At 40.3% G+C, this 27,937-nt stretch overlaps 1 protein-coding gene across 3 annotated transcripts in view; it reads right to left on the bottom strand.

The window, feature by feature from the left end:
- dnah5l (dynein, axonemal, heavy chain 5 like) overlaps window positions 1–27,937 on the bottom strand; it is a 243,879-nt gene that overhangs the window by 51,930 nt on the left and 164,012 nt on the right. For 2 of the 3 annotated variants that reach the window (XM_078417775.1, XM_078417784.1), the window contains exons 65-69: window positions 22,170–22,340; window positions 18,357–18,735; window positions 11,471–11,739; window positions 8,188–8,352; window positions 5,956–6,223 (exon numbers count right to left, since the gene is read on the bottom strand). In XM_078417775.1, coding sequence (XP_078273901.1) covers window positions 5,956–6,223; window positions 8,188–8,352; window positions 11,471–11,739; window positions 18,357–18,735; window positions 22,170–22,340 — 1,252 coding nt within the window. The remainder of the gene's footprint in view (window positions 1–5,955; window positions 6,224–8,187; window positions 8,353–11,470; window positions 11,740–18,356; window positions 18,736–22,169; window positions 22,341–27,937) is intronic. The other variant, XM_078417793.1, reaches the window with a different exon arrangement.

Consider the following 27,937-nt stretch of genomic DNA (forward strand, 5'->3'; position numbering starts at 1 on the left):
GGAGATTTAAAACTGCACACAATACTCCAGGTGCAGTCTCACCAGTACAACTGCACTAGGACCCCCATGCTCCTATACTCAAGTCCTCTCGCTATGAAGGCCAACATGCCATTAGCTTTCTTCCCTGCCTGCTGTACCTACATGTTTACTTTCTGTGACTGATGTACAAGGACACCTAGGTCTTGTTGCACCTCACTTTTTCCTAATCTGACACCAATCAGATAATAATCTGCCTTCTTTTTCTTGCCACCAAAGTGGATAATCTCACATTTATCCACATTATACTGCATCTGCCATACATCTGCCCACTCACCCAACGTCTCCAACTACATCCTTTCTTTGTCCCGCCCCCTCCCCTGACATCTGTCTGAAAAAGGGTCTCGACCGGAAACGTCACCCGTTCCTTCTCTCCTGAGATGCTGCCTGACCCGCTGAGTTACTCCAGCATTTTGTGATACCTTCGATTTGCACCAGCATCTGCAGTTATTTTCCTACACAACCTATCCAAGTCATCCTGCAACCTCATAGCATCCTTCTCGCAGCTCACATTGCCACCCAGCTTTGTGTCATCCACAAACTCGGAGATGTTACATTTAATTCCTTTATCTAAATCGTTATTATATATATTGTTAATAACTGGGGTCCCAGTGCTGAGCCTCGCGCACCCCACTAGTCACTGCCTGCCATTCTGAAAAGGACCCGTTAATTCCTACTCTTTGCTTCCTGTCTGCCAACCAGTTCTCTATCCATGTCAATACCCAACCACCCATACCATGTGCTCTAATTTTGCACACTAATCTTTTGTGTGGGACCATTTCAAAGGTTTTTTGAAAGTCCCTTATTCATTTTATATTGTTAAATCCTCAAAACATTCCAGAAGATTAGTCAAGCATGATTTCCCCTTCATAAATCAATGCTGACTTTTTACCAATCCTGTCACTGCTTTCCAAATGTGCTGCTACCGATGTCAGGCTAACTGGTCTATAATTCCCTGTTTTCTCACTCCCTCCTTTCTTAAAAAGTGGGGTTACATTAGCTACCCTCCAGTCCACAGAACTGATCCAGAGTCTATAGAACATTGGAAAATGATCACCAATGCATCCAAGATTTCTTGGGCCACCTTCTTGAGTACTCTGGGATGCAGACCATCAGGCCCTGGGGATTTATCCGCATTCAGTCCCAACAGTTTACCCAACACCATTTCATAACTAATGTCAATTTCCTTCAGTTCCTCCGTCACACTAGATCCTCGGTCCGCTAGTATTTCTGGGAGATTGTTTGTCTTCCTTCATGAAGACAGAACCAAAGTACTTGTTTAACTGGTCTGCCATTTCCTAGTTTCCCATTATAAATTCACCTGTTTCTAACTGTAAGGGACCTACATTTGTCTTCACTAATATTTTCCTCTTCACATATCTAAAGAATCTTTTACAGTCAGTTTTTATATTCCCCACAAGCTTTCTTTCATGCTCTATTTTCCCCCTCTTAATTAACCCCTTTGTCCTCCTCCGTTGAATTCTAATTTTTCCAGTCCTCTGGTTTGCTGCTTCCTCTGGTCAATTTATATGCCTCTTCCTTGGATTTAATTCAAGGAATCAATTTCTAGTTCCCCTAATTTCCCTCGTTAGCCATGGTTGAGCCGTCTTCCCCATTTTATTTTTACGCCAGACAGGGATGAACAATTGTTGTAATTCATCCATGCGATGTTAAAATCTTTGCCATTGCATATCTATTAAATCTTTGCCATTGCATCTACAGTGCATTCAGAAAGTATTCAGACCCCTTCACTTTTTCCACATTTTGCTATGTTACAACCTTATTTTAAAATGGATTAAATTCTTTTTTTTTTATCATCAATCTACACACAATACCCCATAATAAAAAAATGAAAAGTAATTAAAATGAAATAACTGAAATTTCACATTTACTTAAGTATTCAGACCCTTTGTTCTGACACTCAAAATTGAGTTTATGTTCATCCTGTTTCCATTGATTATCCTTGAGATGTTTCTACAACTTGATTGGAGTCCACCAGTGGTAAATTAAATTGATTGGACATGATTTGGAAAGGCACACACCTGTCTATATAAGGTCCCACAGTTGACAGTGCATGTCAGAGCAAAAACCAAGCCATGAAGATGCAGGAATTGTCCGTGGACGTCCGAGATAGGATTGTGTCGAGCACAGATCTGGGGAAGGGTATAAAACAATTTCTGCAGCATTGCAGATCCCGAAGACCACAGTCGCTTCCATTATTCTTAAATGGAAGAACTTTAGAACCACCAGGACTCTTCATAGAGCTGGCAGCCCGGCCAAACTGAGCAATCGGGGGAGAAGGGCTTTGGTCAGGGAGGTGACCAAGAACCCGATAGTCACTCTGACAGAGCTCCAGAGTTCTTCTGTGAAGATGGGAGAACCTTCCAGAAGGACAACTATATCTGCAGCACTCCACCAATCAGGCCTTTATGGTAGAGTGCCCAGACAGAAGCCACTCCTCAGTAAAAGGCACATGACAGCCCGCTTGGAGTTTGCCAAAAGGCACCTAAAGGACTCTCAGACAATGAGAAACAAGATTCTCAGGTCTGATGAAACCAAGATTGAACTCTTTGGCCTGAATACCAAGCGGCACCGCTCATCACCTGGCCAATACCATACATATGGTGAAGCATGATGGTGGCAGCATCATGCTGTGGGGATATTTTTCAGCGGCAGGAACTGGGAGACTAGTCAGGATCGAGGGAGTGATGAATGGAGCAAAGTACAGAGAGATCCTTGATGAAAACCTGCTCCAGAGCGTTTTGGACCTCAGACTGGGGTGAAGGTTCACCTTCCAACAGGACAATGACCCTCAGCACACAGCCAAGACAAAGCAGGAATGGCTTTGTGACAAGTCTGTGAATGTTCTTGAGTGGTCCAGCTAGAGCCCAGACTTGAACCCGATCGAACATCTCTGGAGGGACCTGAAAATAGCTGTGCATCAACGCTCCCCATCCAACCTGACAGAGCTTGAGAGGATCTGCAGAGAATGGGAGAAATTACCCAAATACAGGTGTGCCAAGCTTGTAGTGTCATACCCATGAAGACTTGAGGCTGTAAGTGCTGCCAAAGGTGCCTCAACAAAGTACTGAGTAAAGGGTCTGAAAACTTATGTAAATGTGATATTTCAGATATTTCGGTTTAATTACTTTGCAAAAATTTAAAAACACCTGTTTTCGCTTTTTTATTATGGGGTATTGTGTGTAGATTAATGATAAAAAAAAAAGAATTTAATCCATTTTAAAATAAGGCTGTAACTTGGCAAAATGTGGAAAAAGTGAAGGGGTCTGAATACTTTCTGAATGCACTTTCTGAATACTTTTTTGTTTGTTTGTTTGTTCCTGAACTACAGCCAAAACGGTACACAATAGCACGACAATTTTGGACCCACCTTCCTCACCATCGCCCTGTGGTGCTATGGATGAAGTTTCTTTCAAATTGGTGTTATATTTTTTAAGTTATTCACATTTTAAAGTTAAAAAAATGAGCATGCGCATGCGCAGTTGGGGCCCCGTTGATCTGGTACTAACGTAAGATGGCCGCCACTTACGTGTGCGCAGAACAAAGGTGCCTGCGCAGTTGGGGCCCGTTGATCTCGGGTACGAAAGTCATCTTTCTTTCACAGAGGCTACCTGGAAGCACTGAGGCCTTCGTGTCTGTCAAACCATGATGTGGGGACTGCTATTCCATGTGCTAAATTAGCTGCATTGTTGGAGATTGGTGTAATTTAAATGAGGCTACTAACTGAAACAGTGGCTGTTTGCTGAACTGGATCACAAGAGAATTATAGAGTAGAACCAAGGAACTATAGATGCTGCTTTACAAAAAGAAGTCCTGTTGTTGTCAATCTGTACTGAATAGCTCTTTACCCTTTAATTCTTTCCCCAGGTTCTCATGGCATTGTTTTTTTTCATTCTGCTGCATCTGGTGCTCTGTCTGCTCATCCCTCACCCTTTACTATCTCAGGTGGCAATGGCTTCATCTGATGGATATGCCATGTACAGCAGAACAATGCAAAGAATAATATTCTGGGCGATGTGCACCATAGAGTTTCATCTGAATAGTGCAAACAATGAAACTGCATTTTCAGCACCCCAATGGTATTCTCCCAAGCTGCTGGTATATACCAGCTGTACCATTGTAATGCCAGCGAGCTTGGAGTTCATAGAAACATAGAAAATAGGTGCAGGAGTAGGCCATTCGGCCCTTTGAGCCTGCACCGCCATTCAATATGATCATGGCTGATCATCCAGCTCAGTAACCTGTACCTGCCTTCTCTCCATACCCCCTGAGCCCCCAATACCATGTGCTTTAAGTTTGTACACCAATCTCCTATGTGGGACCTTGTCGAAGGCCTTCTGAAACTCCAGATATAACATATCGACCGGTTCTCCCTTATCCACTCTACTAGTTACATCCTCGAAAAATTCTATAAGATTCGTCAGGCATGATTTGCCTTCCATAAATCCATGCTGACTTTGTCCGATGATTTCACCACCTTCCAAATGTGATGCTATCACATCTTTAATAACTGACACTAGCATTTCCCCCACTACCGATGTTAGGCTAACTGGTCTATAATTCCCCGTTTTCTCTCTCCCTCCCTTTTTAAAAAGTGGATAACCTCAGATTTCAGAGCAAAGTAATCAACCATTTAAGCAGGGAATAGCTCTTGTTCCCATAAATCCATCCTTAGGATACATTTAGACAATAGACAATAGACAATAGGTGCAGGAGTAGGCCATTCAGCCCTTCGAGCCAGCACCGCCATTCAATGCGATCATGGCTGATCACTATCAATCAGTACCCCGTTCCTGCCTTCTCCCCATACCCCCTCACTCCGCTATCCTTAAGAGCTCTATCCAGCTCTCTCTTGAAAGCATCCAACGAACTGGCCTCCACTGCCTTCTGAGGCAGAGAATTCCACATTTATAGACAATAGACAATAGACAATAGGTGCAGGAGTAGGCCATTCAGCCCTTCGAGCCAGCACCGCCATTCAATGCGATCATGGCTGATCACTATCAATCAGTACCCCGTTCCTGCCTTCTCCCCATACCCCCTCACTCCGCTATCCTTAAGAGCTCTATCCAGCTCTCTCTTGAAAGCATCCAACGAACTGGCCTCCACTGCCTTCTGAGGCAGAGAATTCCACACCTTCACCACCCTCTGACTGAAAAAGTTCTTCCTCATCTCCGTTCTAAATGGCCTAATAAATATCCTATTGATAAATATTTGTGGTTGTGAATAGAAACTATAATGGTTTCTTGAGTGCAGTCTGTGAATGCCTGAATTTTAAATGCGCTTGCAATGGCAGTGTGCCGAATCTTATGGACTGAAGAAATGGAAATCTCTTCTTCTGAGGAAGGGAATGCCAATGGGCTCCCTATTACGATGTTGAGTGGCAAGTACAAGATGTGTCAAATACCAGGAGCTGCAATTTGAAATAATCCTGAGGCCATGAAGCTAACAATGAGGTATGGTGGGCGTTGCGGTAGAGTTACTGCCTTGCAGCACCAGAGACCTGGGTTCGATCCCGACTACGGGTGCTGTCTGTATGGAATTTGTACGTTCTCCCCGTGACCTGCATGGGTTTTGCTTAGGGAATAAATGTATTTCCTTGCAACTGGTAAAGAAGGCATTCTTTAATTTTGCCTAGAGATTTAAGTTTTAAATTTCGTATAATACTTTATTTTCCGAGCTTGAAATCAAATGGAAGTGACTTCATCAATTTTATAACCGTCCACTGCATACATTCATAGCTTCCAAATAAAAATAAAATGAAATGTGCACACATGAGGCAAGGAACTTTCTTGGAGTTGCTCTATCTTCATCATCATAACTTCACAATAAAGGGCACGTTACCGATGAAGCCGCTATGGTAGCTACATGAAAATTCCCAACCAATTTCCCTCTTACCTTGAGGGGGCTCATTCGTAAACTTAATAGATGACTGTAGTAAATTGATGGGAAACTTTGGATGGACCTCTGTTGTAATCCAGGTTCTACATCCAGCGTGCATTGTCTCTGTTGTGGTAAGTGTATCTAAAAGTTCATCCATGAAGTTCAAGCCCAGGTGGCAATTCTGTAAAAGAAGCCAGCCACCATCCTGCATGCTCTGAGTCAACAAACGCCTTGCGTGAACTTCCTGACCCTGGCCCATGGATATGGCTCGACAAGGGACATTCTAAAGAAAATAATAAAAAGCAAATCTATGTGCATTTGCAGCTAAATAATGTTGGTCATTCAGCATTCAATTACGGTATATACATGCAGTTTGAACTCTTTGTTAACTACCAATCATTTGATCTATCCAACATCAGAAGTTATCTAAAACATAGTGTTATGGTCAAAGTTGTTTGATTTTGACTTTCAATATCGTGTATAGAAATGTATTTGTGCCTTCTACAACTATGTCTACAAGTCTTTCATGCTGGCAATGCAAAATAAAATGGAGTATACTAGAAATACTCAGCCTTCTCCAACTTTAGATAGTTCCTCTGTCCCTCCCTTCCCCTCCTCCTTCCCAGATCTCCCTCTATCTTCCTGTCTCCACCTATATCCTTCCTTTGTCCCCCCCCCTGACATCAGTCTGAAGAAGGGTCTCGACCCGAAACATCACCCATTCCTTCTCTCCCGAGATGCTGCCTGACCTGCTGAGTTACTCCAGCATTTTGTAAATAAATCGATTTGTACCAGCATCTGCAGTTATTTTCTTATAGAAATACTCAGCCGATCAGGCAGCATCGGTGAGAGAAGATGTTAATATTCCATTTGATGAGTTAACATTTTTTGTACAGTGCGTGGTGAGTGACTGGAATGCACTGCTACGGGTGGTGGTGGAGGCAGATACAATATTGGTGCTTTAGAGGCTTTTAGATAGGAACATGATATGTAAGGAATAGAGGAATATTTAATCATGTGCAGGCAGATGATTAGTTTACCTTGGCATAATTTTTCAGCACACACATTGTCGGCAGAAAGGCCTGTTCTTGTGCTGCACAGATCTGTTCTATGTTAACATTTCAGTTGATAACTTAACATTACTAACCAGTTCTGATATAAGCAGAAAGGCTGGTTAAATTATTTAAATTATTGAATTCAGTGCTAACTTCTTTGAGTTATAATATGCCTAGTTGGAAATTGAGATTATTTTCCTTGTGTTTATGTTGGATTTTGTTAGGAAAATACCCAATTCTAATGAAATGTTATCAATCTGAAATATTAATTGTTTCTCACTCCAAACAATACTGTAACCAGCTGTTTTTTTCTGAATAAGGCACAGAAAAAAAGCCAACCACTGGATGGATTTAAGAGAGAGTTAGAGAGAGCTCTCGGGGCTAGTGGAATCAAGGGATATGGGGAGAAGGCAGGCACGGGTTATTGGGGACGATCAGCCATGATCACAATGAATGGCGGTGCTGGCTCGAAGGGCCGAATGGCCTCCTCCTGCACCTATTTTCTATGTTTCTCTATGTTTCTAAAAAGGTTTGTGAGGCCATTATTTCCATACCGACCATCAAGCACCCATCTACAGCAAATCCTTTTGTTCCCTCCACATTCCCACAAACTCCCTAAAGATTCTAACACTTACCTACCCATTAAGAGCAATATACAATGGCCAATTAACCGACAAATCTGCATGTTTTGGATGTAGGAAGAAGGCATGCACCCAGGAGAAGTCCACGTAGTCACAGAGAGACTTCAATTGCCAAACTCCATGCAAACACCATCGGATGTCAGGATTGAACTAGACTGCTGGAGTTGTGTGGAAGCAGCTCTGCCAGCTGTGGCATCATGCTGCCCTGATATCATTTCATGTTTTGAGGATATTCTGCTTATTCAGTTTAAAGCTTTTTTTTTCCTTTCTGCTTTTCTCCCCTTTCACTTATCTTTTTATACCTTATGAAAGATCACCTGGGCAAGTCTTTGGCACTTTCACTCACAAATTATGTCATTCAGTCTCTCCTGACCATTCTATAGCTGGCATACCCTTTGTTTTCTCCTATCCTACCTGAAAGGTTTTATATCTGATCATTCATGTACTAAACTCATTTGTGTGCCACTGTAAAATGAAGAAAATGATCAGAGTGACAGTGCAGAATTAACAATTAAAAGGCCTGACTTAGTCTCCTTCACTTTTTACTGTACCTTGGTCTTGGCCAAACGCTCAATATTTTCAGTAGGGTCGGAGCCCATGGAAAGGAAGCACACCAAAGGTATTCGATTATCACCTTCTGCCCACATTGCTTCCATATCGAGAATAACTCCTTCTGCGTATTTTGGTCCAAGTGACTCAGAAATATAATGACGTGCCTAGAGAAAGCAAGATCACTGAGAAATAGGGACACTGTCAAATATACAGTACCCAAAAATTGTTACGTTTCCTGGTTGTTGGAAAATAAAATCTGAAAAATTATCCAACAATGTCACAAAACATGCAAAACAAAAGAATCACGGAAATCAATTCATTTAAACTCCAGAATCAGCAATATAAACAGGCAAGGACATGGAAAGACTATTTAACAAGCATAATGACCAAAATGATCCAAGTATGATCATTTTTTTAGGTTGAATTCCTCATGAGATAATTTCCATGTTCAGTAACTGAGAACATAATATGGTCTGCAAATGCCTCAGGGAGTGTCTAAACTGAGCTATTAGAGAAAAGTTACTAGTTGGACCCATCAATTAAATGACTGACATTAGTAAAAGAACAAACAACATTTAGTAAATGGTCATAATTTGAAATCTTAAATATTCCATGTTTTCTTATTGTAATTTATATTGTAAAGCATGAAACATATTATTGCATCACAGTGAAGTATCAATTCAGCCAGAGTTATTTTTCACAAAAGTTATTTACAAATTAAAACGAGTTCAATTAGATTCATATGCATTCTTACCAATAAGTGGCTGCTGTATCCATGGTAACTCACTCACTTTAAACACCCTTTGGTGTTTTAGAGTGGAGTATAAATTTCAAAAACTTATGAATGCTGCACAGCTGACCTTTAAAATCATATGCAACACACTGAACACCTTAAATAAACCATGAACAATAACACTTCACTAACATCGTACCCTGGTGACTTTATAAGCATATGCTCCATCAAGACATTCTGGTACAACCGAGCATAATGATGACAAAGTTACTGTATTAATAATTAGCTCAGTATGCAATTCTCTAGAAATCACTGCTGCACAACATTAAATAACATATTTATTTTTCCTTTTTAGTGATGAGAAATATTTGTGCAACTACAACAGGCAATGTGAATTCAGAAGGGAATTAATTATGTTCATAATAATTTTGAATTCAGTTATGTATTGGGAATAGATTTAAAAAAATAGAAAGCAGCATAGGTTTAAGGTGAGAGGGGAGAGATTTAAGAAGAAACTCAAGAGTAACATTTTCACTCAAAAGGTAGTCCATGTCTGAAATGAACTGTCAGAGGAAGCGGGTTCAATTACGAATTAAAAACATTTGGACAAGTATATAGATAGGAAGGATTTGGAGGGCCATGGACCAAATGCAGACAAATGGGACTCACCCAGTATGCCAACTAGGTCAGTATGGACATGGTGGGCCGAATAGCCCATTTCCATGTTGATTAGCTCCATGACTCAGTCTGTGACTCCAAATTAGCAATCATGTAATTTTTTTAAGTCAAGTTGTAGATTAAATTCTAATGATGAGTCCACTACTCTTTTTAATATATCAGTGGATTATAAAATTCATACAAACTGATCACATCTACAGATTATGACCAGAATTTGCAGTCATTGATAATGGAGGGGCAGTTGCCATTGTAGCAGACAGAGTTTTTCCGAGACTTTTGATAATTGATTTGACTGTTATGGGGACAATCCAAATTGTCAAAAACAGCTTATCACCCAGTCAGATAGAAGAATTATCACTGAAACAAGAAAATAAATTAGTCCTTTGACGCCAATTTAAATTTGACAGAATGTGACTTGAATTTCTCAATCCTCTCCCTACTTAGAAAATACCCCAAGTCTTTGTTCCTATTACCAAAATGCATGATTGCACACTTTGCAATGTCATATTTCATCTGCCACTTCTTTGCCCACTCTCCCAACCTGTCCAAGTCCTTCTGCAGACTACTTGCTTCCTCCACACTACCTGCCCCTCCACCAATCTTCATATCATCCACAAACATTGCCACAAAGCCGTCAATTCCATCATCCAAATCATTAAAATACAATGTGAAAAGTAGCAGATCCAACACTGATCCTTGCGGAACACCACTAGCCACTGGCTGCCATCCAGAAAAAGCCCCATTTATACCCACTTTTTGCTTTCTGTCATTCAGTCAATCCTGCCAGTATCTGTCTTCGAATATCATGGGCTCTCAACTTATTTAGCAGCCTCACGAGTGGCACTTCATCAACCTCTGAAGCACAATGTAATTTGGACCACAGCTTGCTGATTTTTCTCTAACTGTACATGTGCATGCTTGGGAAGTTACTATGTGATATACTACAAAAGGACAGTAGGTACTGTTAACATCACCAATACAGTACAGAATAAAAATTAAAGTAGGAATGTCAATTTATTCTTAAGGGCACAAGGGAAAATACAAAGTGAATTGGAGAAAGCACAGAAGTGGTAAATGAATAAAAAATGAAATTTAATATAAACAAATAGAAAATACCAAAGAGCAAGAAAAGTGGGCACCAAATTTAGTCCATAAATTATGTTGAATAGCTAAAGATGAAATTGAAAAAATACAAGGCAAAAGATTTGACAACAGCGGATAGCAGAGTAAATAGACTTCTGAAATGTACAGGCAAAACATTACAATCAAACTGAATAATGTTCCGGTCAGATGACATCCCAATTATTGTATCCAGTCTTTATCAGTGAGGCACAGAAACATTAAAGCACCAAAGTTAGTTCAGAGAAGTATCAAGTAATTTTAAGTCTTGAAAAGAGGCAGGTTATCTTGGAATTATGCTATGAATGATTTTTTACAGTCTTGCATGGTGAAAACCAAATGAGAAAAAAATTACTTTAAAGGGGATTTGTCAAGAGAACAGAATTCCAAACTAATGAAAGATAAATTGAAGGTTGACATTTGCTGCTACACAAACAGGCTTGAGGGGCCTGGAATGGATTTTGGAAAGAATAACAAAACAAAAATCATTTAAGAACCATCTTGATCACAAAAAGGATAGTTTTAGGGTTTTATTTCTGGCTGCAAGAATAAAGAAGACAGAATGGCTTTTTAAAATCTATCTTATATGTTCTAATTTTACAGATGTGTGCTAATGGCCATTAAAAAACTTTTAGAACAGCAATACAATTTATGACTTTGGCAGTCTCCATTGTGTAGTACATATTCTGTGGAACCATTTAATACATAGGCTACATATACACTGCTCCAAATAGATATTCATAAGTATTTACCTGAGCAATAGTACGATCTGGGCACCAGCTCCGAATAAGCAGCAATTTGCGGAATGTGTCCAAAGTAGTGTCGTATCCATCGGGGAGAGGCGTTTCAGGATCTTCTTCATCAAACCAAGTCTTCCAAGCTTTATCATTTTTAGTCACTTGTGCAAGCAGTTGAGTGAATGGGTACGACTGAGAGAGCTGAACCAGATTTAACCAGGTGATGTCAATAATCCATTTCTTTGGTTTAGGCTCTACAGAATTGAGGTCTAAGGAAGCCCCACCTGGATAAGTAAAATTATGTTTATTTGATTACTGCTGTTCAATAAGTAACATCATCTCTTGTGATATTTCATTACTAACTTTCAAACTTAACACAACATGGTTAACTTTTATACATCATTTAGCACACCTTGCTTTCTTATTATGATACTTTTTAGCACCAGTTGCAACAGATTTTGGCCAGACTGACCAATAGCCCACTTCTTCAGTGAGCCTCTAAACAACTGAGTTCTAAGGAAGCTCAATGAGAGAAATTGTAAATGAGTGATGTACAGAAGAAACTGTGTGTTTTTACGTATGAATCACAAAAAGATAGCAGGCAGGTGCAGCTAGTAATTAGGAAAACAAGTGGTTTGTTAGCTTTTATTGCAAACAAATTGGAGTTTATAAATAAGGGCATATTATTAAAAATTCACCAGATGTTAGTGAAGTCACTCTTGGGGCAGATCAGTCACAATCATATTGAATTGTGGGATAGGCTTGAGGGGCCAGGTAATCTACTCCTGCTCTTATTTTCTTTAGATCCTGTCAAATGTTCTTCTTTGTTTCCACACACATTCACCCACTGCACAGGAAAATTAAAACAGAATCCTAAGAATCTGCTAAGCTGCAATAATGAGGCAGTGCAAGGGCACAGCTAGTAGAGCTGCTGTCTCATTGTTTTAGTAACACGGGTTCAACCTTAACTTCCAGTGCTGTCTGTGCGGCATGTACACATTCTCCCTGAAATCATACATCCGATTCTCCACTTTCCCAAAAACATGCAGGTGGGTAGGCTAGTTAGCCACTTAAAAAGTTCCTTGTGTGTAGATGAGTCATGGAATTTGGGCCAGGGCAAAAGAGACTGAGAATTTGATGGAAATGTGGGGAGAATAAAGCAAGTTAGGTTAGTTGTGTGAGGAAAAAATGGCCGTTTGATAGTAAATAAGGAGTTGGTGGCCAAAGGGTCTGCTTCCATGCTGGATCTCTCTATGAATCTAAAAACAATTCCAAACCAGCCAACATTTATGTATCAAATAAACCTACAATAGTAGTTTCACACAAGTCTCAAGTTTCGGTTCTGTCCAATTAGTTCTTCTCTGATTGGGCACAGTATTTGCCATTGTTGCAAATATTATTTTTTGTGTTTTCTATTAAAATTGTATTCAAAAGCTAAAATCAGAGTTGTAAGTCAGATAAAACATTCATTTAATTAAAGAGCCATATGGCAGGACTACTACATTTATGCATCAACTGTGCAGTTCTGGATGCTGCATTGCAGGAAGGATGTGGAGGTTGTGGAGAGGGTGCAGAAGAGGTTCATCTGGATTCTGCCAGGATTAGAGAATATGAGCCATTAGAGGAAATTGGACAAACTTGGATTGCTTTCTCTGAAGCACTGAGGCTGAAGGATGAGTGTGTATAAAATTATGAGCATATTGTCTTTTTCTCATGGTGGAAATGTCAAATATTGGAGGGCATATGCTCTAGGTGAGAGGAGGAATGTATAAAGGAGATTTATGAGGCAAGTTTTTTTTACACTGAAAATGGTAGTTGCCTGGTAGGTATCTGCTTCCACCACATCCCCTGCTGTCAGGGGAAATGCTAGAAGTAGATACAATAGTAAAGTTAAAGAGGCATTTAGACAAACACATAAATAGGGGATGGAGGAATACACGTCATGGTCAGCACAGACATCATAGATCGAAGGTCCTAACCCAGAGCTTTACTGTTCCATGTACTGTGTACAAATATAGGGAGATCTTAAGATCTCATTGTTATCAAGGGAGCTGAAATTGCTTGTAAAGGGTTTCAACTGTTTTCCACATTTAGCAATAAAGATCAACTGAGCAGCTCCTGTGTTGGCCTTTCAGGAGACAATGTACACTTCACTACTTCACTGCTACATCATGGCAAAAAAGCTCATATATGTAATCTCATTACCAACTTTTTAATGACTAATAGAATATGTAATGATTTGTGATTAATAGTAGCTGAGATTGTCTTGGAGTATGTAGAATGTACAAAGTCAAGATACCGCTCCCAAAATCGTGTATGGCGGAACAATACATGGTAGGTGCAGAGTCTCTTGCCCAGTGAAGAATCCCTTGCCCAGTGCTGCAACCCTTATGTTAGTAATTTTACAGTGATGAGACGTTATGGGCTTTATAACTTTGTGACACTGCAAAGTATAAACAGCCCATTATACATCACAGTCATAAAATATTATAGCCAATAACCATAAGTGCAATAGAAGTAAAATGGTTCATCAGCTTCCACTAAATTGCTCCATGTAGGCCATTAACACATTCTTTGGCTTTAGTTTTGACTATTGCTTGTTAATGAGTGATAATGGTAAAGAGCAGAGGAGAACATTTTCAAGGCTATCTTAGTTGGAAATATACCACAACAAAACAAACATGGAAATGTTTTGCAGAAAGACTAATTCTACTTAGAAATCTTTGTGTTGATTAAAACAATATGTGGAGCAACCTACATACACTGAAATAGATTTTATGTTCTATAGAAACATAGAAACAGAAAATAGATGCAGGAGGAGGCCATTTGGCCCTTCGAGCCAGCACCGCCATTCATTGAGATCATGGCTGATCGCCTCAATCAATAACTCGTGCCTGCCTTCTCCCCATATCCCTTGATTCCACTAGCCCCTAGAGCTCTATCTGACTCTCTCTTAAATCCATCCAGTGATTTGGCCTCCACTACCCTCTGTGGCAGAGAATTCCAAAAATTCACAACTCTCTGGGTGAAAAAGTTTTTTCTCACCTCAGTTTTAAATGGCCTCCCCTTTATTCTAAGACTGTGGCCCCTGGTTCTGAACTCGCCCAACATTGGGAACATTTTTCCTGCATCTAGCTTGTCCAGTCCTTTTATAATTTTATATGTTTCTATAAAATACCCTCTCATCCTTCTAAAGTCCAGTGAATACAAGCCCAGTCTTTTCAATCTTTCCTCATATGTCAGTCCCGCCATCCCAGGGATCAATCTCGTGAACCTATGCTGCACTGCCTCAATTACAAGGATGTCCTTCCTCAAATTAGGAGACCAAAACTGTACACAATACTCCAGATGTGATCTTACCAGGGCCCTATACAACTGCAGAAGAACCTCTTTACTCCTATACTGAAATCCTCTCGTTATGAAGGCCAACATTCCATTAGCTTTCTTCATTGCCTGCTGTACCTGCACGCCCACTTTCAGTGACTGGTGTACAAGGACACCCATGTCTCGCTGCACCTCCCCCTTACCTAACCTAACTCCATTGAGATAATAATCTGCCTCCTTGATTTTGCCGTCAAAGTGGATAACCTCACATTTACCTATATTATACTGCATCTGCCCACTCACTCAACCTGTCCAGGTCACCCTGCAACTTCCTAACATCCTCTTCACAGTTTACACTGCCACCCAGCTTTGTGTCATTGCCACCCAGCTTTGTGTCATGATGCATCTCTAGAAGTTATTATCATATAATCTCCAATTGCAGTGGTTTGCGAAAGTACCTACTATCTTCTAAATTCATTTAGGAAAGGATAATAAATGTCAGCCATGTTACTGACACCCAAATCTCAAGGGGGAATCCTAGGCATATATTCATAATTTCATGTTTTCTTATTCAGAGATTGAACAGGTGCTCATTAGTGGCACAGCTGGCCACACACCATTACTGGTGACATTGTTACATACAATGGGGACCTTGGTGCAAGGGGAAGAGATATGCCCATCTGCAAAGAGCATTCTCCCATAGACTCTTCAGTGGCATCGCGTTCTACCTGCTCCTGAAGCTGAAGAATCCTCTGATTGTTTCTATTTCTGTACCTTTCTTAAAAAGGTACAAATTGCAATTGCAATTTACAAATTGATCTGCTTGGGAGTCCCGCACATTACTCATGTTTCAACATCCAGATTGACGAGGGCTGTGCAACCAAGAGAACAGGTCATCTCCTCTAACCCAGAGGTGAGGGTATAGATTTTCCATTCTAAGCAAAGTAATCAGTTAGATTCCCTAAATGATTTATGTTCATAAATTCAGTTTATAGGAGCAAAATTAAGCCATTCGGCCCATCAAGTCTGCTCTGCCCTTCAATCATGGCTGATCTATCTTTCCATCTCAACCCCATTCTCCTGCCTTCTCCCCATAACCTCTGACACCCTTACTAATCAAGAATTTATCAATCTCTGCCTTAAAAATATCCATTGATTTGGCCTCCACAACCTTCTGCGGCAATGAATTCCTCACATTCACCACCCTCTGACTATCCTCCTCATTTCCTTTCTAAAGTTACTTCCTTTTATTCAGAGGCTGTGGCCTCTGGTTCTAGACTCTCCCACTAGTGGAAACATCCCCTCCACATTCACTCTATCGAGGCCTTTCACTAATCGGTAAGTTTAGTTTGTTTTTGATATATTTCATTTAGAAATACATCACAAGGCCCATGAAAACAGAGTCTATCCCTTTGCCACACTGATTTATCTGTTGGTGAAAGACAATTAGAAGGGTTTTCCAAGAGGAATTGGATAGGTATCTGAAATAGAATAATTTACTGGGTCTCGGAGAACAAAAAGGGAAAGTCGGACTGAGAGGATTGTCCAGTTACAAGCCTCCATTGACCAAGGGCTGAATTGCTTCTTGTGCCAATTACATGCAGGTTGGTAGGTTAATTGACCAATGTAAATTATTCAGTGTCTTGGTGAATGTTGGAATCTGGAGGAAATTGATGGGATTGTGGGGAGAATAAAATGGGATTAGTGTGGGATATGCCAAAAAGGATGTTTGAGGATACTTTATGGTCAGTCCGGGCTTGGAGGCAATGAGACTGTTTTTGTGCTGCATAACTCTATGATTTTATCGCAGAATTTTGTCATATAATTCTGTGATCATATTTCATCCAATAAATTGCATTCTAGTGAAACATCTAAAAAAGGGGCAAATGTTGTATACTTACAATCCTAATAAGCATTTAATTAATAATAAATCCAAAAATAATTGGGCCAGCTTTTCTTTGGAAAATTACCATTTATTTCATGCTATTATCAGTCAAGATAAAAATAAAATATGTGATTTGAAATTCACAGTTAAGTAAATGTGTGCCAACTCTTCATGTCTTCATAATGTTCTACATATCTTCAGGGGCAGTGTGTAAAGTTAATACATTAATTTCTACATTAATTTAACAGCTCATTTAATTCTTTTAAGGTGATATTTAAAGCTGACAATTTTCTTTAATTTGATCTGTGAATACAGTTAATCCTTTAATTGAAATGCTTCATTCCACAGATTCATGCAGGATGAATGACTGCCAGTGTACTGGTTCTTGAAAAGACAGAATAGCTGAATAAGCACTTTCAGCAACATTTCCAAAATTGTACAACAGCAAGCCACTAATTCAATAACTCGGCTCTTCCTCATGCATTCAATCATAATGTCAATAGTGATAACATATTATTCTTTATTAATTTGTTCACGAGGGCTGGATGATATAAATTTTATATATATTAGGTTTTGCTGTCAAAGTGTTCACTGTATTTATTCTGATCATCACGGTGCTTTATGTCGTGAACAAACCACAGGATTGGCTCCCACTGACTTCCTAATCCAGAATTAAATATCAGGCTAGCATGATAATATAAACGATTTCAAATGATCAGCTATTTAATCAGACTTTCGAAGCATATTTTTGCCTGCAACTCTCCATTTTAATTATGCCGAATGTAATTGATTCCAGTTTGTAGCTATGTGTACAATCAATCACACTGCTTTGTTATTTTTGCAACATGACGAAATGTTAAATGTTACATTAATGTAGTTTGTAAAATGCACCAAGATTAAACAAGTAGTTAAGAAACCATCTGGTAATTTGATCAGTCACTGAAAGAATAATTAGAATTTAACATGTTTTTACCTAATAGGAGTTGGTATTAATCTATAATTATCACTGATCAGATTATCACAGATTAGTTTTAATCTATTAATATCATTGAAAAGATCATGCAGCCCATCTGTGCAGAAAGAAATTGAGTTAACAATTCATGTTGATCACTGATCGCAGATCAGAAAAGAAGGTCAGAAAACAAGCATGATTCAAGTGGCAGAAAAAGTGGAGAATAGAGAGAACAAAATAAATACTTATGGAAGGATGTAGATCAAAACAGAGTGTGATGCAAATGGTAATGGCGCCAAATGAATAAAAGGGATGAAGAGTGGTGAAGACTTGGTAATTACAACTTCTTTCCCCAGAAGAGATGCAAATCGAAGGGGATGAGTGAGGACAGAAAAACAACACTAAAGGTGTGAGATACAGAACAGAGGAGTTGCCAGAAATCTGGGGAATAAGGTGGCTGGAAATATCCAACTGATCAGGCAGCAGCTATGAAGAGAGTAAAAGAGAGTTCATGTTGCAGCTTTACGCTCTTTCATTGGAACTGGTTAGTCCTGACACAAATACAAGCCTTGGGTCATTCGCGTGGAACAGAAGTGTTCCACAACGTCACACCCAATCTGCATCTGATATTTCCAGTGCAGAAAGAGATTACAGTTCTAGCCTCACTGATGCACAGCACATTTAATTCACCATGTAGATTCAACTATATTATTTTAAGAAATGTTATTGTCAACGATTACCTTTAATCAAAGTCTGAAAATCTTCATGCGAAATCTTCTTGCATTGCAAATCAATCTTTAGTGCCATAAGCAGAGTGAAGAGGTATTTGTGATTCTCATACATGCCCCGTACAGTGTATCTGAATACTTCATAGGTGAGATATTCAATGATGTTGGCAATTCTTTTAGAAGTAACTTGTGATTTTACTGATCTCTCCATGGATATGTCGAAAATACCCAGGAACTGTCGAAGGGATGTCTGGTACATCACATTTACTAAACTCATTTCAACAACGAGGAAGTAAAGATTGCTACCACGCGAGGCCACAGGGCGATATTCCTCACGGGCTGCATTTATCTTCACCTCGGTTTCTGCAGCTGTGCTGAGCTTGTCACTCACCTGAAGACAATAAAAATAAATTAAGCTTATGATTACCACACAACATAAAACATTTGAAATAAAATCCCTTTTTCAGGTTAAAAGGCAAAATGTTATGTTCTCTGTGGAAGCTGGAAGGGGTACAAAGAAGTGTTACGACTCGAGGGCCTGAGTGTTACGACTTGTCAGGACTCGAGGGCCTGAGCTATAGGGAGAGGTTCAATCTATGACTCTATTTCTTGGAGCACAGGAGGATGAAGGGTGATCTTATAGAGATGTATAAAATCATGAGAGGAATAGATCAGGTAAATACACAGAGTCTCTTGCCCAGTGTTGGGGAAATCCAGGACCAGCGGACATATGTTTAAGGTGAGGGGGGAAAGATTTAATAGGAACCCGAGGGGTAAGCATTTCACACAAAGGGTGCTGGGTACAGGGAACAAGCTGCCAGAGGAGGTAGTTGAGGCCAGTACTATCACAACATTTAAGAATCATTTGGACAGGTACATGGATAGGATAGGTTTCGAGGGAAATGGGCCAAACACAGGCAGGTGGGACTAGTGTAGATGGGGCATGTTGGCTGGTATGGGAAAGTTGGGCCAAAGGGCCTGCCACCATGCTGTATGACTCTATGACTATGACTAAGAATGAGAGAGTGGTGGGAGCCTGGAATGCCAGGGAGCTGGTTGAGGCAGATGTGATAGTGACGTCTGAGAAGCTATTGAATAGGCAAATGGAAGTAAAGGGATTAGGGGGATATGGATCATAAATGAGCAGATGAGATCAGTTCAACTTGGCATCATGTTTGGCACAAACATTGTGGGCTGAAGGGCATGTTCCTGTGCTGTACTATGTTCTATGTAATGATCACAACATTTTTTTCTATTGCATTTGTTATCTCTTTCTGGGCTCATTTCAAGAGTGTATCCATGCTCTGCATCTTTTCACATCTTTTTACTCCCTTAAACTAGAACCACTGCAATGCTGAAATCCATGAGTTGAAAATGGATTTATAGGCTCCCTACATAAAATATTAGTAATAAAAGGAAGGTTGTAATACCAACTGAATGTTGTTGAAATATTCTTATTTTCCCTCTCTTTAAGCCACTGTTATAGATCCGTCTCAAATTCTGTTCTTCCTATAAAAACCCCAATAAACATTTGACACTGTAACTGCTACTTGAACCAACAATCCAGACACCCAAGGTCAAATTCTGAAAGAGCAGCTGCAGAATTTAAATTCTGTTGAGAAACAGGAATTTGGAAGACCAAAACCAAAATTAGTCCTGGTGAAGACAACTACTAAAATTACTGGGTTTTGGTAAAAAATACATCTACTGCACATGTCCTTCAGGGGAGGTCACCTACAATCCTGAACCATGATTCTGAAATGGCATAACAAACTATTCAGTCGTACCATTTTTGCCACATGGAAACTAGGAAAGAATAAATTTGAATGGACCATCTGGCATTGATCAAGCCATTGAATTTGGACACAGCAAAGGAGCTTCCAGCACACTTTTCCCTACAGTCCTCCTCACAATCATAGCCTGACATAGTTGTCTTCACCGAATCATATTTTTTAACCACTGTGCATGACTCCTCCGTCAGAATCCCAAGCAATGTCATGTTCAACCAGTAATGCCAAACAATTACCAACTCTCACTTGATGAATCAGCGTTCCTCCATGTTTAACAACATTTGGAAAAAGCACCGAAAGAAGCAAGGGCACAGAATGGGCTCTGGCCACAGGACTTCAAAGTCAACCACCAAGAGGGATCGAGAAAAAGACCACTGCCAGAAAGGACAAGTTCTGAAATAAATGGCTACCAGGCTGCATCCACATAATGTCTCACACAACATGAGAGATAAACTTTCATTCATTTTCAGAATCCATGCAGCCTTTCTCCTGAAGGTACTTCCACAGAGCTATTGAGTAGAAAGTTCCAGAATTTAGACTGAACATTGATGAAAAACTGATCAAAAATGTCCAAGTCGTGACTTGGAAAGAAATCTGCAGGTGCTCCTTTTTTAATACACCTGCTGTGCTTGTGCCTCTTGATCATAGAGGTTTGTCAGAGCAGCCTGGACAAGTAATTGTCGTGTCATTTATAGATGGTATTCACTGCAATAGTAAAACACCAATGGTGGAGGGAATTAATGTTTAAGGTGATTGATAGGGTGTCAATCAACCAAACAGCTTTGCTTTCAATGGTCGGCACAAAAAGCTGGAATAACTCAGCGGATCAGGCAGCATCTCTGGAGAAAAGGAATAGGTGATGTTTCAGGTCGAGACACTTCTTCAGACCGAGAGTCAGGGGAGACGGAACTGAGATACATGAAAAGGTGCACAGAACAAATGAATGAAAGATATGCAAAATGACAGATCAAAGCCAGCAATGATGATCAAGGAAATGTGGAGCCCACAATGGTCAATTGTTGGCTGTGGGGAACGTGATAATGAGTGATGCAGTGAAACTCAGCAGGTCGACAGTGAAACTAGTACGACAACTATGGTGGGGGAGGGATGGATTGAGAGGGGATGCAAGGGTTACTTGAAGTTAGAGAAATTAATAATCATACCGCTGGGTCGTAAGCTTCCCAAGCGAAATTTGAGGTGGTGGTCCTCCAATTTGCATTTGGCCTCACTCTGACAGTGGAGGAGGCCCAGGGCAGAAAGGTCAGTATGGGAATGAGTGTTAAGCTCGTTTTAAGTTTGGATGGTGTTAAGCTTCTTGGGAAAAATTGTTGGTATTGTACTCATCTAAGCAGGTGGAGAACATCCCATCACAATCCTGTCTTGTGCCTGGCAGATGGTGGGAAGATCTTGGGGTGTGGGTGGATGAGTAATTCCCCAGACGATACTCAGCATCTAACCATTTGCAGCCACAATATTTATGCAACTACTTTAGTTTAGTTTCTACTCAGCAGTGACTCCATGATTTGATGGTAGGGGTTTTTGCAATGAGAATTTCTTAACTCTAATCTTCCAGAAACAACCTTAGAGTTCTGCACTTGAAAACAAAGGCAGTATTCACCAAGTGTAGCAATAAGGTGCTCTAGTAAAATTCAAGACATGGGCATGAAGAGGTAAGCATATCAGTACATGGAGTCATATCTTGTACAATGGTAGATGGCTGTGGTTATTGGAGGTCAAACGTCCCAGTCCCTGGACATCAGGAGTTCCTTAAAGCAATGTTCAGCTGCATCTTTAATAACTTTCTTTCCACCATGAGAATGTTTATTCATTTTTGTAACTATTATATGGTATTACACAACATAAACAAAACAATTATTCTCTTTTACTTTCAACCTAGGTTGGCTAAGACACAGTTTATTTAAAAAAATAAACTTTACATGAATAAAATAGAAATGAACTAATGTAATTGAAAGACATTCCATGGATTAAATTAGCCAGGCACAAAGTAAAACATTTTTTTCCGATTCTCTTTTACCTCTTCAGCTGTTATCTTGCTGACCCGAAGCACTTCAATCAATGATTCATCCTCTACTAGTGAGCCTTCAGTGCTGGTTAGACGATATAGCAAATTATCTTCCAACTCCTGCATTCTCCGTTTGTTTGATGTGACTTCTTTCATCAGTTGCACTCTCTCTGCTTCTAGTTCCTAATGTACAACATGAAAATATAATATTAACAAGAAAATTCTTAGTAAAGTTAGCTTAGAAAGCAGAAGGCATTGTTCCAGTCTTATTGGTGCTCCGTGACTGAAATTTATTTGCACCCGGTTTATGCCAACACTGCAGGATTCTGTTGCAGCAAATATGAAACATTTTGGGCTCTTCCTGTTGTCAGTCTTTAGACTTTAGAGATACAACCTGGAACAGGTCCTTAGGCCCAAAGATCCACACAAAATGCTGGAGGAACTCAGCAGGACAGGCAGCATCTCTGGAGAAAAAGAATGGGTGACATTTCGGGTTGAGACACTTCTTCAGACTGTGGGGCAGGGGAAAGGGAAACGAGAGGTATAGATGGAGATGTAGAGAGGTATATAAAACAAATGAATGCAAGCTTTGCGAAAAAGTAACGATCATAAAGGAAACAGCCGTTAGCTGTTTGCTAGGTGAAAATGAGAAGCTGCTGCAACTTGGGTGTGGGAGGGATAAAGAGAGAGGGAATGCGTGGGGTTAATTGAAATTAGATAAATCAATATTCATACCACTGGGTTATAAGCTGCCTAAGCAAAATATGAGATGCTGTTCCTCCAATTTGCATTTGGCCTCATGCTGACAATGGAGGGGACCTCGGACAGAAAGGTCAGTGTGGAATGGGAGGGGATTAAAGTGTTTGGCAACCGGGAGATCAGGTAGGTGCAGGCGGACTGAACGAAGGTATTCAGCTAAACAAAGCTGTTGGGACTGAAGGCAGATAAATCCCCAGGGCCTGATGGTTTGTATCCCAGAGTACTCAAGGAGGTGGCCCTAGAAATTGTGGATGCATTGGTGATCATGTTCTCTCGACTCTGGATCAGTGCCTGTGGACTGGAGGGTAGCCAATGTAACCCCACTTTTTAAGAAAGGAGGGAGAGAGAAAACAGGGAATTATAGACCAGTTAGCCTTACATCGGTAGTGGGAATAATGCTTGAGTCGATTTGGAAAGCAGTGACAGGATCGGTCAAAATCAGCATGGATTTATGAAGGGGAAATTATGCTTCCCCTAAGGGATACGGGAGAGCCAGTGGATGTGGTGTATCTGGACTTTCAAAAAGCCTTTGCAAAGGTCCCACACAAGAGATTAGTGTGCAAAAATAGAGCACATGGTATTGGGGGTAGGTTATTGATATGGATAGAGAACTGGTTGGCAGACATGAAGCAGGAATTAACTGGTCCTTTTCAGAATGGCAGGCAGTGACTAGTGGGCTGCCACAAGGCTCGGTGCTGGGACCCCAGTTATTTACAATATATATTAATGATTTAGATGAGGGAATTAAATGTGACATCTCCAAGTTTGCGGATGACACAAAGTGGGTGGCAGTGTGAGCTGCGATAAAAATGCTATGAGGCTGCAGGGTGACTTGGATAGGTTGGGAGAGTGGGCAGATGCATGGCAGATGCAGTATAATGTGGATAAATGTAAGGTTATCCATTTTGGTGGAAAGAACAGGAAGGCAGATTATTATCTGAATGGTGTCAGATTAGGAAAAGGGGAGATGCAACAAGACCTGAGTGTGCTTGTACATCAGTCACTGAAAGTAAGCATGCAGGTACAGCAGGCAGTGAAGAAAGCTAATGGCATGTTGGCCTTCATTGCTAGAGGATTTGAGTTTAGGAGCAAGGAGGTCCTACTGCAGTTCTACAGGGCCCTGTGAGACCGCACCTGGATTATTGTGTGTAATTTTGGTCTCCTAATTTGAGGAAGGACATTATTGCTATTGAGGGAGTGCAGCGTAGGTTCACCAGGTTAATTCCCGGGATGGTGGGACTGACATATGATGGAGGGTCTGACATATAATCTTAATGGTCGACTGGGCTTGTATTCACTGGAATTCAGAAGGATGAGAGGGGATCTGAAAGAAACATATAAAAGTCTTAAACGATTGGACAGGCTAGATGCAGGTAAAATATTCCCGATGTTGGGAGAGTCCAGAACCTTCTGTGGGGGGGGGTCACAGTTTAAGAATAAGGGATAGGTCATTTAGTACTGAGATAAGGAAAACCTTCGTCACCCAGAGAGTTGTGAATCTGCGGAATTCTCTGCCACAGAAGGCAGTGGAGGCCAATTCTTAATCATCATAATTATAATCATACTTTATTAGCCAAGTATGTTTTGCAACATGCGAGGAATTTCATTTACCAGACAGTCATACCAATAAAATGCAACAAAACACACAAAATACATTTTAACATAAACATCCACCACAGTGACTCCTCCACATTCCTCACTGTGATGGAAAGCAAAAAAAAGTTCAATCCCCTCTTTGTTCTTCTGCGGTCGGGGGTCTTGAACTTTCCGTTGTTGGGGCGATCTTGGTTCCCGCAGCCGGCGATCAGGCCCTCCGTGTCGGAGCGATCAAGCTCCCGCATCGTGGGGATCTCAGCTCCCCGCGCTGGGCGATCGGACACCTGGTCGGGGCTGGTCAAACCTCCTGTGACTTTGGAGCTTCCCGACATCAGTCTCTACCTGAGACTGCAAGCTCATCGATGTTGAAATCCGCAGGTCACGGTTGGAGCGTCGATCCCAGGCAAGACTTTGCAGGCTCCAGTGGTAAGTCCACGGCCCCGTGTTGGGGCTCAAAGTCAGTCTCGAGCAAGATTGCCAGCTCTATGATACGATCCGGAAAACATTTGTGTCTCCGGCAAGGTAAGAGATTGAAAAAAGTTTCCCCCGTCCCCCTCCCCCACCCCCCACATAAAACAAACCAGAGAACATTAACACAAACTTTTTAAAACACATTAAAAATAACAAAAAAGACAAAAAGACAGACAGACTGTTGGCGAGACTGCCATCGCTGATGGTGTTCACTGGATGTTTTCAAGAGAGAGTAAATTTAGCTCTTAGGGCTAAAGGAATCAAGGGATATGGGGAGAAAACAGGAATGGGGTACTGATTTTAGATGATCAGCCATGATCATATTGAATGTGGTCAATGAGCTTTTTCTGTGACTGTGTTTGAAATCATAGGTCACACTGAAAGACAATGTTAAATTAGGTTTTTGAATCCATGAATGGACTTTAAAAGGATGGACAGAGTTTGATCAATGTTCTAAGGCACTGAAACTGTTCCATTAATGCCACATTTTGTTGTCATATGAGAATGGTCATTGTCATTATACCTTCTACAAGAAGGGAACAAATTTTGGCTGAAATTTATATTGGACACACACGAATAGCCAGTATGAGAGCATTTGCATGGAAATGTGTTTATTGTCCCTGTATAGACAGTGGCCTTGAATAAGCCTATATTCTGTCAAAGATGCAAACATTAGCCTCTAAAACCTCCTTTGCAATTGAGGTCATGCCCTATGAGACCTTTTCAGAGAATACGTACAAACTTGTGTGGAAAAATGAATGACAAGTTCCTTCTACTTATTAATTTATCAAATTGGATTGAAGTGAAGCACGTTCATGTATTACCAATGAACATATCCAGAGATATGTTAAGATGCAAATCTGTATGCTCTGGCTTATCTCAATTCTCACAATGGTGCCCAGATTAGAGCTGCTGTGTTTCCAAACTTTAGAAAACAATGAAGGGTGTGAATATTCTAACGTTGGCTTCAAATAGTGCAGCCATAGGTCAATCAGAATGGTTAAGGTAACACTGAAGTTGCAGGTTTTGCATACTATATGCGGCAAGAAACATTCCCTTGTTTATTTTAGGTTTACATTTATTATTGTCATGTGTACCGTGAAAAGCTATGAAAGCATGATAACAGAGGGGAAGAATTTGTACCCGAATCTGGTGGTCATGCTTTCAAGCTTTTGTACCTTCTGCCTGATGAGACCAGTGAGGAGAAGGAATGACTAGAGTGGTACGTCTTTGATCATATTGGCTGCTTTTCTGAGGCAGTTTTGAGTGTAGATGGAGTCATTGGTGAATGACTTTGGTGTGCCTTCTTGGCTGTTGCTTCAGTGTGGTAGGTCGACAATTGATCACACAGGATATTCTGCACACTACTACTGGATACACCTGCAGAAATCTCGCTGAAGTGAAGTATCCAGAACATGATTGAACTTTGTTCAATATGTTTGGCGTCTTTTAGAACAGTAGCAGTTCAGCCAAACAATTCATTTTGACACTAATCAGAGAAAATACTATTTCTAACAAGATTGGTGGTTCCTGTTCTTAGATCACATAGCAATTCAATTTCACACAGAAGAGAGCTGGACCCATTATAAAAGTCTGTAGAGATGCTTGGTTGAAATTGGTGACAAAATATAGATAAATTATCTCAGCCAAAGACGGACCAAGTCTGGATGGTGAAACAATCAATTATGATGTTGGGTCCAGTTTGGATCCAGTGCAGACTTTGGGAAATGAGATTCCAAGTCCAAGCAAGTCTAACAATGAACCTTTACCTTCTAATCCAGAAGCAAACATTCAAAACATACAAAAAATTGATCCAATGGCAAAACCAAATAAGATCAGGAATACTTCTAAAACTGTATCAAGATTAAATTTATAATCATTGTTTATTTAAAAGGGAAATCCTTTATTAATTATGCAAAATAACAATTATGTATTGTCCTCATCCTTCGAAACCAGCCATCTACTTCTCACCGAAATAAAGAAGGTAATTTCCAAGTTGACAGAAAAAATGCTTTAAGGATGTCCTCAAAGCCTCCTTGAAAATATTTAGCACCCTCACGGACTCAAGGGAATACTTAACCCAAGATTACACAACTTGAAAGACAAGTTTTGAGAGAAAGTAAATGTGAAAAGAGCTTAATACATTCTAAGTAACCCATCCACCCACGCACCCTGTTAAGCTCGATCTGCCCAACTTTGTAACAGAGAAAATCATACAAATGCCTCATTCACCACCTTAGAAACCATCGATCTTTAGTGGCAGCAAACGAAACCTTGACCCTAAGAAGACTGCTTAAGATGGAGAAGAGAATGAAGAAAGTAGATTTGAGTGTTCCTCAAGGTCTAATGGTAAACGAGTGCTATTTCTTATTTATATTTATGACTTGAATATGCAGTATAACATTTTACATTTTGAAGATTACAATAAATTCAGAGATATAGTCAAAAGAATTGTGGACAGCAATAAACTGCAAGAAGATATAGATAGGCAGGCAACATGGACAGACAAGTAGCAGATGAAATTAAATTTAAATAAGTGTGAAGTGTTACATTTTGAGTAAAAATAAGGAGAGACAACATAAACAAAATACCACATTTCTAAAGAATGTCTAATAACAGAAGCATCTGCCTATAAATGTACGTAAAACTTTAAAAGTGACCAGATGTGTAGTGTAAGAGGCTAATTTAGGATTTGGGATCCATAATTGAGGCACAAAGTAGGAAAGTGGGGAGGTTTAGTTTAGTTTAATTTAGAGATACAACGCTGAAACAGGTCCTTCGGCCCACTGAGTGTGCACCGACCAGTGATCCCCACACATTAACACTACCCTACACACACTAGGGACGATTTTATATTTATAACCAAGCCAATTAACCTACAAAACTGTACGTCTTGTGTGAGAGGAAACCAAAGATCACAGAGAAAACCCACGCAGGTCACAGAGAGAACATAC

This window comes from Rhinoraja longicauda, chromosome 2 (genome assembly GCF_053455715.1).
Source record: "Rhinoraja longicauda isolate Sanriku21f chromosome 2, sRhiLon1.1, whole genome shotgun sequence".
Lineage (NCBI taxonomy): Eukaryota > Metazoa > Chordata > Chondrichthyes > Rajiformes > Arhynchobatidae > Rhinoraja > Rhinoraja longicauda.